The sequence below is a fragment of the Lissotriton helveticus genome, chromosome 2_1 (assembly GCF_964261635.1).
Source record: "Lissotriton helveticus chromosome 2_1, aLisHel1.1, whole genome shotgun sequence".
In the NCBI taxonomy this organism is placed as follows: Eukaryota; Metazoa; Chordata; class Amphibia; order Caudata; family Salamandridae; genus Lissotriton; species Lissotriton helveticus.
The window spans coordinates 1,246,283,807-1,246,300,060 of NC_136059.1; the positions used below are offsets into that span (position 1 = coordinate 1,246,283,807).

The following is a 16,254-nucleotide window of genomic DNA, read 5'->3' on the forward strand; positions in this document are numbered from 1 at the left end:
TAGAGGACATTCTCAGAACAGCAGACTGCTCTACTATTTCTACTTTTAAGTCCTATTATTGCATACCTTTTGCTTATATGGCGAATGCGGGTGTCGCTATGCTTTGAACTATCACAATAGGAGTTTCCGGTCGCTCACTAAACCGTAGAGTTTAGTAGCTTCAGTGAAGGAAACTATAGATTTTATTAAAGACACAAAGGATAGTATTATTTTGTGCTTTTTATAATTAAGGTTCCCAATTTTCTCTCCATAGTGGCAGCGGCACTCACAGCTCTTTCCACCTAAGGAAGATAAACAGAGCATTGCCAGTTTGGATCACTTGGGAAAATTTACAGAAACAAGATTGCATTCACTGAGAAAAATGTTGTTCTCTTATCAGTCTGCAGGTCATTTGCAGCCTACTTAATTCTTATGTTGGATTTGATCAAGGGCATTTTCACCTCTCATTGCCTTCACGATAATTACCTTTATTATTACTATGTTACGTTACCCTTGAAGTACTCTCGCTAGGAAGGAGGGGTTGCTGCTCCCAGTCAAGACTTTTATTACACCAAATGACATCTCATTGGCTGCGATCTTTATGACATCATATTGCAGTTTGTTTTTGCCAGGTATTGTATGGCAAAAGTAGTTTATTCATCTTGGCTGCTACTGAAATAAAGCAAGAAACGTGATGCATAATATTTGCCTCTGGCTTTCATAAAATCTAGACTATTTTTGCTAAAACTAGGCAAATATCCATTTTAATAAACAGAAGCATTCATTAGACAAAGTGTGTTTTAGGAAAATACAAGTATTGCGATCATTGAGTGCTCTTATCTTTAGTAATATAAACAACAAGATGTTGGATTGAATGCTTGAATTATTCTCCACCACTAGTGGATGCTCAGGGCCACATTCCTTACCATTGTTTTTATTTTTCCTCAATGCGATGCCATAAGTGCAGCGGGTATGTCCAGACGTGGGTCCTGTGCTCCCTGAGCCATAGGACTCGAGCTATAATGCGCTGAGGAGACCTAACTAGGCCAAAACCAATCTGACGTCGTTTGTGGTTCCAATCTTGGAAGTTTGGGCTGGACTGGTCCTAGTGGAGCAGGAGCAAGCTGGAATTTCACATGACTGGCTCCTCTGAGGTGCCATGTTGGGCACAAAAATACTAATGTGATATTGCACAAAGTAATTACTAGTCAGTGCGATGAATTCAAGTATTCCACCCATCACTCTTTTGTTCTTCTCTTCACATGAGAACCAAGAAAGATGCACTCTAGACTGCCAAGCTGTGCGGGTGTACATGACACTGAACTATAGGTGGATTGTAAGAGTATGAATGGGGAAAGTGTTGACTGGAGTATTGTCCAGCTAGGCAGAACTAACCCAGGCAGAGGTAAAGCAGCACTTGTCAGGAGGGCAGAGAGCAGCAAAAGGGGATGCTTAAGGGGTAAAATAATCCCCTTGTCACAGGATGGGCCTGTCTTGGCTCATCTTCAAACTGTGACATGAGATACTAGGCCTAGCAGCTCTCAGTGAGTATACGGGTAAGAGGTAGGCTGTCATAGGGAGGCAGTCTAGAGACTGAGCCAGCCTTGATGTAGAAGGCGAAATGGTAATGTATAGTGTATTTTTAAAACGCACTCCACCACTTGGGGCATCTTGCTGCTGGATGAAAGCATGAAAGGCTGAGCGGACCTGCTAGGATTAAACCTGTAACCATGAGGTCAACCCAGATCCGTGAAGTGATTGCATCAGTCCGCTGAACCACCAGACCCAGTACAATTAACGCCCATCAATATGTTCTCAGTTATCTTTAAGAGTGCAGAGGGAACCTTGCCAGCCTTAGGTCCACCAGAATTTACCTGTTAAAAGACATATCATCAGAACACGCTGGTTGTTTAAGGCACGTTTCTCAAAAGTACTTACCAATTGGTTTGTCGAGTCTCATGAGTCGAAGGTAGGGCTGAGTGGACTTTGGCAACGCCTCAACTACAGCGGCAGCTGACCACACAAAGGTTCTTCTCTTCTGCAAATTGAAGGCCTGAGAATGCGCTTTGAGGAGTCTCGATTTCCAGCACTTTTGGGGTGCATTCAAAACACAGTTGGTACTCACAGGCCTTGTTGTATTGTTGACATCTGATTTCTGTGGTCTATGATCACCATTTACATCAGAGTGATAAAAGCTGACATTTAAGCCAGTGACACCTGCCCTCCTGCAGGGCTTCAAACTGGATAAGAAAAGGCAAAAAGCCCTGGGGCTGCTGGATGTCATTTTCAGTGCCTAGAAATTAAAACCAAAATCAGTTAGAAACTGTGATAAAATGTCAATGTGAATAGCGTTGCACATGCTTGGCTGAAAGGATTCATGTGGCGTCTAATTCAACCAAGAGGATATGCTTACAAGCCTCAATTCCTTAACTTAACTTAGCAGTTAAATAAACTCCATTGATTTCTATAATTTACAAGTAGAAAAATAAACATTAGTAAGTATATTTCAATCTCTAGTCAATGCCTCGAGCAAATGGGCTTCCCAAGTTGCCTTACGCAAACTCACATCTCTCAGAACTTCCTGTAGTGTTTTCCCAGATTTCAATGCAGAACCCAAAAATCCTACAAGGCCCTTTAAAAGTCCTGGTACACAAGGAGAGAAGGAGATTGAGAAGGCCAGATTCTGGTTTTCAACAGTACTACTACTCTTGGCTGAAGGCAGTCTGCCAGTCTAACAGGCGTAGAAGTGGGTTTTATGCAGGGTTTCCTCCATGGTTTACTGAGAAAGCTATAGGACTCCAGCACAATTCTTGCTGCCACACAAACATAGACCTTGCTCCCTAGGAGCACCGCACTAAGCTAAGAGCTGACAGAGAGGAGAGAAGAGGGATTCAGCAAGGAGAGATTTAGCCAGTGCTTAATTTGCAAAGCCACAAGTGAAGGGGCCAAATGTTTAGCTTAGGAGCTTGCCGCCGAAACAGCTATAAATGCCGGATTACAGATACTGATTTGCCGATGTCTAGTTTTGATGCCTCCTAAAACCTCTCTATGCCCTTGCTACACATCCTCTTTAGCTTAACCTGATAGATTTTTTCATCACTGCTTTCTATCATTGTTTTAATATTTTTCTCTCCGTCCTTCTTTCTCCTTTTCTGCCGTTATCTTTTGTACACTAGGCACAACATTATTTTTTGTTGGTTTTCGAATTAGTGTGGCAGAATAACAATCACAGTACATATTTACACATGTTTTTAACTTTAGCTTTGTTATCCAATTTATAGTAAATGGAAAGCAGCATTGCAAGTTACACATTTTACCCTTAAATTCTTAAAACCAGTATATTCTAACGTCAGAAAGTGCATGTAAAAAGACAATTACTGCACAAATTGTTCGCAATAACTTATTACAGATAACTATCAGGTGCACAAAGCCCTCTGAGCACAGATCTCCCCAGTCAATTCAATCTTCCCAACTATCCCTCAACCCTTTGCCCACAACCCCAACTCCCCCGTTAACAGCCACATACGTTGGGGCTACTGGCAAACACAACTAAAGGGACTGAGCAGGGACAGTGCTGGGAAGGAATGGCAGACAGTGGGGATTTTAAAGAAAGGCTGGCCTGCTTTGGGTCTTCCCTTTGGCTTACTAGGACTCCCTTTTATCAAAACTAAAGCGTCCCAAAATCAAAACACCAGTATGAACACACTATAAACACAACATAAACGGAGCTTTGTATTAACAATACATGACCAGAGGAACAGTGTGTCAGCAAATACAAAAATATAAAACCAAAAGATATGAATATATATAAAAGAGATTCAATTTATTACGTTTACAAAATTAAAAACAATTCATACATAACATGTCATGATTACACTTAAGAAAACAAAGTCGACGCTGCGTTTCGGTGATTCAAGTGATGTTCACCTTCTTCAGGACAGTTTTCTTTAAAAAGGGAACTACGCTTCCTTCTGGTTACAATTTGGACCAATGAAGGCACACTATGGTGAAGGTAAAATGTCTTTAAAATCTCACCCAAGGTATATACCGATGAGAGAATGATCAATATATGAATAACTTCGTTGAAGCCACGGTCTTATTAATATTAAAATAAACTAATAAAAGCCTGTTAAGGAGCCTATCAAAGGTCAACTTGCAAGTCGCAACTGGATGTCGACTGGGCTTTAAAACAGAACCATAAGTTTTCTCTTCTAGATTGAAGAATCTGTGCTAGATGTGCAAACTCTGTGCAGGTATTGATTTCTTGACAAGCCTTCATATTAAGAAACTGACTCCCTCCATCCCACATTTATCTCCAAGCCTGCCAAGACAATCCAAGAACTGAGGTGACAGAACTAGTGGAGACAGAACTAGTGGAGAAGCGTGGCTCAGTGGTTAGAGGCGGCAGACCGGGAAGCTGAGATCGACCGTGGACCAGGGTTCGATTCCCCGCCTCGGCGGGTCTTGGGCTCAAAAATTCCACGGACTCGACAATTCTCGCTCTGGTGCCTACTCAACTCACGGGGTCACACTCTGCCACTCTGGGCAATAGCTTGCTTAATCTCCACTACGGCCCCTCGCGGCGGGATGCCTGGCTTTCACCTTGTGGACACCCTGCCGGGGTTTCTCACAGGGGAATACCAGGACGGGTTCCCTAAGCAAGCGCCGGGACGCTTACGGGCAGCCGTGCGCTTTACAAGTCCAATACATTTACATTTACATTTACAAATGTGGTCAGCCACTATGACCATAGGGTTACAGTGAAGAGCACACATTGCACTGTATAGTACTGTATTTCCATTTCTATAGCATTTTGATTTCACTTTTTAGGCACGAATATTAAGATGACATCAGGTTACTCCACAGGAATGCTTTTGTCGGCAGAGTGTCTCTCTTATTTGGCCCCAACGGGGACTGTTTCAATGTTGTGCATGTGCACCAGACTTGCTCGCTTATGTTTTTGCAGCTCCTTGTCGTGTACTGAAGCAAACGCAAGAGAGTGATAGGACCATTAATCATTAGATGGTAGTGCATGTGAGGATAGAGTGTGTGAGCAGAGTGTGGTCCAACTTGAAAGAGTTTCGAGTGTACTGCAGAGACTGCTCTGAAACATTTATCTGCACATAGGCATGAGTGTGGAAGAAAGAGGTAAGGTTCGAAGTGGACGTGCAAGCTTCTATCTACCATGTTTGGTACGGTGTGTATCGTACCATGCAACCACATTGTATTTGGAACATAAAAAACACCCTACGAGTGAAGTGATGCCTTTGAAGATAGGTCAGCTATAGAATGTGCTCTGTAGTCCTTACAGGAGTGTCAGAAGAACATCCCAGAATGATGGGCATTATGCAGCCAGCCACCGTTTACGCTCTGAGAGATCCACCAAAAAGCGCAACCTGTAAGTACGGCAATTATGCAACCAGCCCTGAGGAATGGACATTTTACAACAAGCAATGCTGTATTCCTAAGTAACAGAAAACATTCCTTATGAATATTTCGTTTGCAGCCAGCCATGGCATCTGCTTTAAGGGGTCCACCTAGGAGTGGCAGAGACGCAACCTAGAGAAATGGGCATTTTCCAACCAGCTGCTTTGGATATGGTATAAAAAGGAATTCATTTTTTCTAGCAGGCTAGGTAACTGTGGCTATTATGTATTATCTACATTATGCAGTAAACAAACATAAATTATGTGGCAAATTCTGTGGTAGTATCATTTTCATTCATTTGACCTAGAATTTTTCTTTCTTTGACATCGAAATAAAATGATATAAAATGATGTAACAGACTATATAGCAAATGCTGCAAATAAGTATTTATGTGGCAAATGCTCCAGCCACAGAATCATATACATTCATTGGCCCGTGCCTCGCCTCACTTTTTTTAAAATTAAAAACTGATTCAAGAAAGGTAAACATAACCTAAACATTCTAATTAAAGGAATTTTAAAGTACACTGCTTTTTCAAGCAGACTTCCATAAAATAACATAAGGTTTATTTTGTGTACATGTCATGCTAATCAAAATAAATGTAGCACAATAACACCTTATATGAAACAAGTGTACAAATAATAATAGATTCATACATTTACAACCACAGTGCATTTTAAATGACTTGAGAAAACACAGCTTAATGCCTCATAGTTACATTCTAGAATCACTTTACAGAAGAAAACAAGTCTAGTTATTGTGCTTTATCTCATATATTGGCTCAGAAGCACTGCCATTGAATAAACAGCATGGCATACACTAGATACACAACATTACTGAGGGCAATATGCTACTTATTATTACTGGTAAGGGAGGAGAGGGCAGATTGTGACAGATATGAATCACAGACCCTCCCCACACAACGATAGTAATAATAACATTTAAATTCTACACATCCATCTATATGTATATATTTACATGTATATATATTCAATTAAAAAACTAAGTTAAAGCTTAGTTACAGTTAGAAAACGTTCATTGGTTCTTCCTTTACAAACAAACTTAAACTACAAAACGTAAGAAATTCTATAGTTATACCTTAAATGTATAATTTACGCACCACCTTCAAATTACCATAACTATATTTATTATTTCTATACAACCAAACTTAAACTACACAAACATTAGAAATTCTAATTACAGTTATACTTTACATCTATAATTGCACCAACTTCGAATTACTTTATTTATACACCTTTGAATAACTATTTATTGTTTCTATACAAACCAAACTTAAACTATACAAACATTACAAATTTGAAAGTTATAGTTATATCTTTAATTTATCATTTACAAACCACCTTCAAATTACTATAACTCACTCACCTTCATACACAGTGTTGTCAACTCGCTAGCCTCACTACATTAACTATAACTCATACCTTATCCATCCACTGCTTATACCCTTTCAAAATTACTTCACTTATAGCGTGTTAAATGACAGCACTCCTAACAAGACTCCTGACATTTCTAATAAAATAATTTATGCGAACACTGTACAGAGTAGTGTGGCGAGTTACTGTTAATGTAGTGTGGCTATCGAGTTGACAACACAGTGTTGGAGGTAAGCGTGTTATAGTATACAAAACTTTATCAATAAAAAGTCATTTGAAGGTGGTGCCCTTCCACTGAACAACACTCCACTATACTTTACCACATTACATTTGGAACTAAAAAGGATCCTTTCCACCCCATAGTCTATATTCTTGCCAATTTTTTACAAAATCTGACTGGACATTTTGCCATTAGATCTCCCGCAAAAGTACACTAAAAATGTATCGGTGGAAAAACATGTTTTGAGACGCCCCCGTTTTCCTTTTCACCCCGGTGACGAATCACTGTGAAACTTTGCATCGTCTGCCAATGTGGAAAACACATTACATTATTCTCGAAGCCTACCAATTTCTAAATGCAAGAGAAGTAATGAAATTAATTTTTTTTGCAATTTACTGAAAAGTTTGATATGAAAGCTCAAGGGGATCTAGACTCATTAGGAATCATTATAGTGCTCAAGGAAGATATTGTTAGTCATGTACATGTAGCATTAAGGTATCACTCAGGAATGTCTAATCAAGTTTCATTCCAGGTTCCCTTGTCCAATCATACCATATTCTTAGGAGATAGAGAACAAAATGCATTGCATGAGCATACTTCTGAGCTGGGGAAGAAGAATTACAGAGTTGTGATACCCTGTGACTCACACTACACTCTAAGGCAGGGGTCTTCAAACTGTGGGGCGCGACCCCCAGGGGGGCAGTGAAGCGATGCAACGGGGGTCGCGCCTTCCCAGTCACACTTCTGCCCAAAGGCTTCAGCCCCCCTCTTCCCCCGTCGTGTCTCAGCCCGGGCTGCTGCAGTGAAACTCGAACTGCTGGGGGCTCTGCTGGGCAGTGTCTGGAGTCTTACCTCCAGCATGCCAGAGTTTTTCACAGGTCTTTAAAGACCATTTGCATATTTACATGCCTTTGTAAACTCGGTACAGAGGCTTAGTTTTATTCCTGTTTCCAGTACCCCCTGGGTCCCCACTCTGCCTATTCCTTACATTTGTACAAAGCATGTGACTATGCAGCGCTACAAACCGATAGTTATAGATTAAGTAACGTTTTGCTTACTGTATATTAAGCAGTCCATTATTTTGTTTTGTGATTTTGTTTTTATATAAGTACACTTGATTGAAAGCAGTTGGTGTGGAGCTCAATTTAGAACTATTCATAAAAAAGCCATCCCGATCAATTTTATTTTATAGAAATTAGATCAAGCTACAGTGAGTCTAAAATAGTACGCCTTGAAGCTGCGTACAAAGTACAGTTATTTATTTTGTGATTGCTTAGGGGCTGCATGCCAATCACAGCCAGTCTCTTGGCACAAACAGTATAATAACCTATGTTTACATTACTGAATATGCCTATTGCGGTTATGTGATTACCAGTTCAATGCGGCCTACTGGCTGACCTCAAAGCTGGGGAACCGGGTACGAGTCTCGGCAGGGATAGTCAACATTCTGTGCAAATCACCTTATCTCCCCGTGCCTAACAAAAAATGAATGTGTTCGCCTGTAACACACTGGGTGCTCATGTAAAGCGCTCTTTTTTCATGTGAAAAGCAGGTGGTTTTAAGGCACTGGGTGATTAAGTGATTTGCCCGTAAATACAAACTGCTGAAGTGAGGCTAAGGATATGATTCTGCTATATTAAACTCCCAAAAAATAAAAGTAAGTCACATGGGCTTTAGGTCACGATGATTTGAAGTCCAATAAATTAACAACCCAGCTACGAGGACTAGGCCACCCCCACCTCCTCAGACAGCTCAGCGCTTCAGATGCACCCCGATGTGTTTGGTATTGCAGTTATCATTAAATTTAAGTCATGTATTTGGTGGTAATATGAGATGTTGTTTGACCCGTAATACACTAACAGGAAACAACGACGTCCGCCTTGCACCAACTGAAACTCCTCAAAAGAACTCTGCTTGTCCTCTAAACAAGCACCCTCCCCTCGATTCAAATCCTGCCTAGGTTATGGCATTGCCCTTTAGCTTGGTCTAGGTACGAGCAACATGAAGGCAACAAAAAAGCCCTAAATGCAGCAGTACACCACACTTTTTGGATCCTAAAAAAACATTCCACTTCCTCACAACTTAGAAAAATATGCTGAACGCTCATAGAGGCCTTGATTGAATTCAAAATACTTTACAGTACCTACAAAGGCCTGGAATACCATACCTGCAGGGAAAAAACACCCACTGCCAATTTGACAGCCCACTGTAGAAAATAGAAACAATTGAGCCACAAGTGATTTACTAAGAAAAGTAAACTTTAGTATTTCTGGAGGGGTCAGTTTTAGTCCATCGACCGCATATGTGGGCTACTTGCCGTGAAAATTTTGCACACAGCCCGTGACATCAGAAATCTTACAAACAGTAATAATTTCCATCCCTCCACAAATAAAACATTATACACAGCTTTTCCAGGACATTGAGCTATAAACAAGATCTGATGAGCAGCACCATGGGCTACACCAAATCTTTTACGTAATGATTAGAATTGATTCCACATTCATACTATTACTGCTACTACTTCTGTAGTTCACTACACAAAGATCTTAGCGTAAAGATATGCCTCACATTTTTTGCCGACTGGGCCAGAGAGGCCATGAAATTAAATGCGAGAGACTGTTTGAGATGATGGCAGTGAAAAGACAGAATGGCAATAGGTGATTAAAGGTGAAGTGAGAGGTTGAATGGGGAGAGTTCGGAAGTTGTAAAAAAGGGTGGAAGAATATGGCCTGAAAAGTGAGACAGGATCCGGGGTTAGGAGAGGAGAGAGGGATAGAAGGGATGGGGTGAGAGGAAAGTAGCAGTAAACTGCTTAATTCTGCACAAAACCACCAGGGTTTTAAGGGACCCCTGCTTCTCCCGGCCAGGGCTAGGTGAGCTTCTAATTTGGCAGCAAGTATTCCTGCGGAGTGGAAGGCCCTTCACAAAGGTTGACTGGAAATCTTTGTGATGTTAATTGATGTATTTTGGTTATAAACGGGTACTCATGGGGTTAAATCTTTCCTCAGTGTTCCTGTGTGTAAAAATTGTCAAAATAAGGAAGCAATGCTATCCTAAAATACACGGCATCACATAACATCATTTGCATTTTCTTCCCACACAATTTAGTCAAGCCTGTCGTGTAATTTGGTCCTCTCCGCCTCATAATTCCAGTAGCCCTGTCTACAGGTTTAGAACGTTTTGTCAGGAGGGGGTCCTTACCCCTCAAAATGTTGACAGGAGGGGTCTCAGCATCCAAACATTTGAAGACCTCTGCTCTAAGGAGTTTTCCCAACACATACAAATAATTTTTCTCCCCCTGGCAAAACTGAAAATGATTTGCTTGTTAGTTCATGTCTTAGTGATCAATCCTAATATGAGGGGTCCTCGTGCTTCAGTTGTCTTCTAGTGAGGAATGTGCATAGCTTTACTACAGCAAGAAAGGCAGGTTTTGTTTTTAAGTAAGGAATAAGCACAGTGTGAATCAATTTATTTTCAGGAAACCTGCTAGTGTGGGCCTCTCTCTTTTAGAGTTTTGGATTAGTGCCTCTTGAAGTCTCACAAAACAACACAGACTGTTCCTTAGTTGGTCTTTTAACTTTAATTTTAAGAAAATAGGTCACAATGTGAAAAAAACTGTGGTTGACCTCTATCTAGTCTCTAAGGTTGACTGTAGCAAAAGTCACATTAATTTTGATAAAGGTGTATTCTTCTAGCACAGATTCAGTTTTAGCGGCAGGGCAATTTATAAAACCTGAAACAAATGTACACTTTATATTTAGCCAAATGACACTTTAGTAACAGTTGGAGATTTGAACCTAAAAATTAATCCTAGAAGGGAAGATAGCTCTTAGAAGGGCGTTCCAATAGCCCCTTTCCCACCATGTAACATGTCTAGGTACTGACCAAACTGCTTGCTTCGTATTGCTTGATGTGCTTGAATGGGCAAAATGAACCTGCTGGGCAATCATACAAGTTCAGAAACTAATTCAGTCCTATTGATTATATTTTAGTTTCATTGTGGTATTTGTCGTTTGCCAATTTTAACACATAAAATATGATGGAAGTGTGTCTATATAATGCAAAATTCACGCTCAGTTCAAGAAAACGTATCTACAGGCTTTGCATGTCTGGGCCAATGCTCTTCCAACTAATGTTGATTACACAATGGATACAGTAATGAATCTTTTTACCACCAAATTAATTAAGAATACTGTTTACTAGTTAAATTTAAGTAGAAACCCAGGTCCAGGTAATATTCCTGCAGTAATTATAAAGTTAAACACTAATTGATGGGCTTTTACATATGTCTGTTTTTCTCTTTTGGTTACTAAAACAGGATTTTTTTGGGCAGAATCCTGGAAAAACGTTGTGACCAAACCAATTCATAAAAAGAATGATCCTTCCCTTCCCAAAAGTTGTAGATTGATTTGCTCAATCACACTTATGCCAAGTGTCTATGTCTAAAAGGTAATGGTAATTGGTTTCTCCATGATTGCCATATTTGATTTATTAGGCCTGCAAATCAAATGCTGCTAGTGGGCCTGCAGCACTGATTGTGCCACCCTCGAGTAACCATGCAAACATGTCCCAGGCCTGTCACTGCAGTGTCTGTATGTGCAGTTTTAAGCTGCTACTTGGACCTGGCAAGTGCACCCACCTGCCAGGCCCAAACCTTCCCTTTAACTACATGTAAGGCACCCCTAAGGTAGGCCCAAGGTAGCCCTATGGCAGGGTGTAGTGTATTTAAAAGGTAGGACATGTATTGTTGTGTTTTACACGTCCTGGGAGCGAAAAACTGCTACATTCGTTTTTCACTACAGCAAGGCTTATCCCTCCCATAGATTAGCATTGGAGCTGCTTTGTAACATTACACAAGTGCATCTTTCAATAAGGAGCTGATAGAAAATTGGACTTTGGTGGACTTAAAAATACATCTTTTAGTGAAGTTGTTTTTTAAATTGCAGGTCTAAAAATGCCACTTTTAGGAAGTTGCTGTTTTCTTACTTTAGCCATTCTGTGCTTCTGCCTGTCTCTGAGTATACATCTGGGTCAGGATGACAGTTGAGCTCTTTGTGCATTTACTCCAGCCAGTCACACAAAGGGAACTGAGGTGTGCCCTGGCTATCCTGATGGCCCATCACCAGGCCTATTGTCCTTCCTGAGCTAAAGTGGTGGGAGGAGTTAACACTGACTCCTGAATAGGACTGTGTCTGTCCTCAAATGAAGAAGTCTCCTATCCCTGTTGTGGGTCTGGAGCCAGGGCAGGGAAAAGCAGGGGCATGTGCACTACAAAGACTTTTCTTTGAAGTTTGCCTACTTCAAAGGTTGAAATGGGTAAACGTATTGGAACTGTGACACCACATACACTCGGAACACTTCTGCCAAGAAGAAGAGCTGGATTGGTGTTAGGAGGGACTGCCTTTTTACTGTTTGCTTTGCTGTGTTGACATGCTACTTGCTTATTCTGTCCTGGGAGTAAAAGGACTGGACTTTGCTGTCTACATCCTACTTCCAAGGTTATCCAAGGGCTTGAGTTGAGCTTGCCTCCTGTTAAGAAGTCTCAAGGCAATCAAACACTTTACCTGCCATTACCTGGTCTCTGCTGCTGTGAGTCCTACTCTACAAAGTGGTGCCAAATCCAGTTCCTGGGCCCTCGAAGTGAGTTTTGGTGATACACAGAAGAAAATCCATGCATTGACTCCAAGTGTCATGCGAAATCGACGGAGCACAACCAAAAATTTTCGCAACACCGCTGCCAGCACCTGAGCCTGGTCCCCGCTTGATGCAACCACCATGGCTTACAACGCATGCCCCAGTTTTTCGTTGCAGCGCCTCTGAAGAACTGCAGATGCGTAAGTCTTGAGCACAGCATCACCGAAGTCCGTGATGCATCGCACGACTCCGACGCAGCGTCTGCTTCAACGCTGTGGAATCAATGCAGCACCACTTGACTTTCGACACATCGTCCCTGGGCACCAATTTCTTTACCGACACCACACCGCAGTAAGAAATCGAGGCCATGTGCCTAAAAACGAAGCATCACCTCCCCTGCAACAGTAAGGAACCAACACATCACCTCCCTCGCCTAGCAGTAAGGAACCAACCCATCACTTCCCTTGTAGTAGTAAGGAATCGACACATCACCTGCTTTTTCACCACTTAACCTTTCGTGCACCTCACATCACCTTTGATTTTTGATGCATCTAAGGTATTTTGTCCTGATCCAGCGCAACCATTGATTTTTAAGAATTACAACTTTTTTTAATATTTGAAAATTGATTTCTTGACTTGTGTATGTTGGTTTTTTGTCGTTTTGGACTTGTTTTATCCAGAAAATATAGGCTATTTTCGTAAACTGGTTTGGAGTCCTTTTGTAGTGTTCTTACCGTGTTACTTTGTGTGTGTGTGTGTATACAAATACTTTACGCCTTGCATCTGGGATAAGCCTGACTGCTCCTGCCAAGCTGCCACGGGATGAGCGGGTTATCTTAGGTGTGTAACTTACTTATCTTGTCTAGAGTGAGGGTCCCTACTTGGACAGGGTGCAAACCTCTGTCAACTAGGGACCCCATTTTTAACAGGGAAGTAAAGAAACCTGACAGTTGCTGCTTCCTAACCCAAGTGGTATTAGGTGCATGGGAAAAACCTCATAAATGTATTGGCTGGGCATGTGAAATCACAGGAGAAACGCCACTGTGGATGGGATTGTGGATAGGTGTAACAGGGAAACTGCAGGGTTTGGGACATGGGACATCACTGGAACCGCCAAAGTTAGAGTTCTGCTGGAAAATGGGGACCTCATGCCATTCCTCTCCTAACTGCAAGAAAATTGGCTGAAACCAAATCAATTTCTGAAGTATGCTCAATTGCGACACGCTTGGCAGCAGAAGGGGCTGGAGGGGACTGAGATCCCGGAATATGCTCCCTTGGAAAGACGAATTCTTATGGATGAACTGGGGAATGGGCAATTTCCTTTACTTATAAGAAATTTAACAATAACATTCCAGACATCACACAAGCTCAGGGATAGATGATGAGAGAGGGGCACAGGAGTGATGGAAGACATTGATTGGGAGGCAGCTCTGATGCACCTGAGGGAATTGGTGATAAAGTCTAGATTGTACTTGATACAGTTCAAGATCTAACATAGAGTCGATTATGATTGACACAGATTGTAAGGTATAGTAAGGGCAGTATAATCTGCGTGTGCGGTGAAACGAAGACTGGAGGACTTTCCTGCACATGCTGTGGAGCTGCCCGCTCATTCAAATGGACTGGGCTGTGATCACACATGAACTAAGCGCCATCTTGGAGATCTACATCCCACTTGAACTACACTATGTTCTTCTGGGTACACCCAATGATGTAGACGGCCTGTCGGGCATGATCCTGTTCAGTGGCATCAGCTTTGTAGTGGCTAAGAGACATGTGGGTAAGCTATGGGGGACACCGGAGATCCCTACCATGCATGAATGGAGGCGAGGGTATATGGCTGCAGAGAGAGTAACCTGCAAAAGCAGGGGATCTCCCTATAAAATTCACCAGGTGTGGGGCAGCTGGCTAAAGTACTATGCACCGGGGTCAACCAATGGGGCAGATGAGACCTCAACCAAGACCAAGTGCCATGCAAAACAGTAGGGACAATGTACTTACAAAACGCTTCTAGCAGATCGATGGATGCCTTATGCTTTGTATATCACTGTTATAAGAATGAGGTTACCTCCCTTTAAGTTTACAAGTATACAGGTGTGTGGTGGCATCAACTTTTGTTGCTCAATCTTGAAAATAAAACATTTAAATATATATATATATATATATATATATATATATATTGATTTTACAAGACATTTGTATTTATTCAAATACATTCTTGTTTGTTAGAATGTGGTCTAAACAAATACAATTTTGAATCTATAAAAAAGTAATGCATTTGAATCCCACAGTATGAGAAAACCCATAGTGGAATGGAACGTTTTCTGCAACCCCAGAACAAAGGAAGTTGCTGGATAACCCTCTTGCAGCTGTCACTCTAAGCTGCTCCCTACGTAGGTAAACGGCAAACTGCCTCACCTTTGTGTTCTCTGCTTAAAATTGATTTGCATTCCTACAAAGCAGCCTGTTAGAAAATCTTTTCGATTGCTTGGAGTACACACAGTTTGGGCGGAAACCGATCTTGCTGTCTAAGATAGGTGTGGCTTTTAACCACCAATACTAAAGCCAGTGGCTTCCCTCCTAGTTGAGACAGCAAGTCTTTTCTCTTTGGCAGGTTCAAAGGTGATCAAAGACTGAGCTAAGAAATAAGTTATTGATGCCTTGTCTGCAGTGATGAGATCAATGCCACTCTTTAGGTACTGACAAGTAAAAGGTGCCAACAAGGGATTTCATTCAGAAGTGTATAATTGTTCTAGAAAATTATTAATCTAGAGGTTTAGTTGATGTCAAATCTATCAATCTTAAACCAAAAGTCACATAAATTGGACACAAGGTGCAATCAATACACCAGGAGTAGGCGACAGCTTGAGAAAAACAAAGAAACGCAGGAGTATCTTATCAAAATTTAGAAATATATTTGATAGGGTACATACGGATCACTGACAAAATATAGAATACAAAAATATAGAAGACAAAAATATTGAAGTAAACATATAGAAAGCAAAAATATCGAAGTCCTATCTTCAAACAAGTAAGTACAAAAATATCGAAAAAATATATATAGTTAGTCAAAATATCGAATGTTTTTAAATGTCTTAAAAGTAATTTAAAATTAATGAAATAACTATAACTAAAACATATTTAAAAATACTTAAATAACTTTAAAATTATTAAATAATTAATTTAAGTTAAAAAAACATACCATTTGATTTTTTAACACACACACACATATATATTACCTAGTCGCCAGTAGGTAGTTATAGTTAGGACCTAGTTTCCATAGCAAATCCACAACATTCTATTGGGAATAACTTTGGCGTTGATGGACGGAATTGGCTGTATATATATATATATATATATATATATATATATATATATATATATATATATATATATATTCACTGAAAAAACCATAGGTTAGAGACCATATATAGTTAGGAATTAGCATTTACAAAACCTTGAAAATTCACTGAAAAAACCATAGTTTATAGACCATATATAGTTAGGGATTAGCATTTACAAAACCTTATTTTACTCGCACAAAACCATTGAAATTCGCATATATAGTTAGTTGCGCTAACTATATATCGCGCACCCGCA

The 16,254-nt window shown here is 40.6% G+C and overlaps 1 protein-coding gene across 1 annotated transcript in view; it reads right to left on the bottom strand.

Moving 5' to 3' along the window:
- Positions 1-16,254, bottom strand: part of COQ2 (coenzyme Q2, polyprenyltransferase) — a 276,674-nt gene that overhangs the window by 217,922 nt on the left and 42,498 nt on the right. Inside the window, exon 2 of the mRNA XM_078677496.1 lies at positions 1,918-2,272. Coding sequence (XP_078533622.1) covers positions 1,918-2,263 — 346 coding nt within the window. The 5' untranslated portion in view covers positions 2,264-2,272. The remainder of the gene's footprint in view (positions 1-1,917; positions 2,273-16,254) is intronic.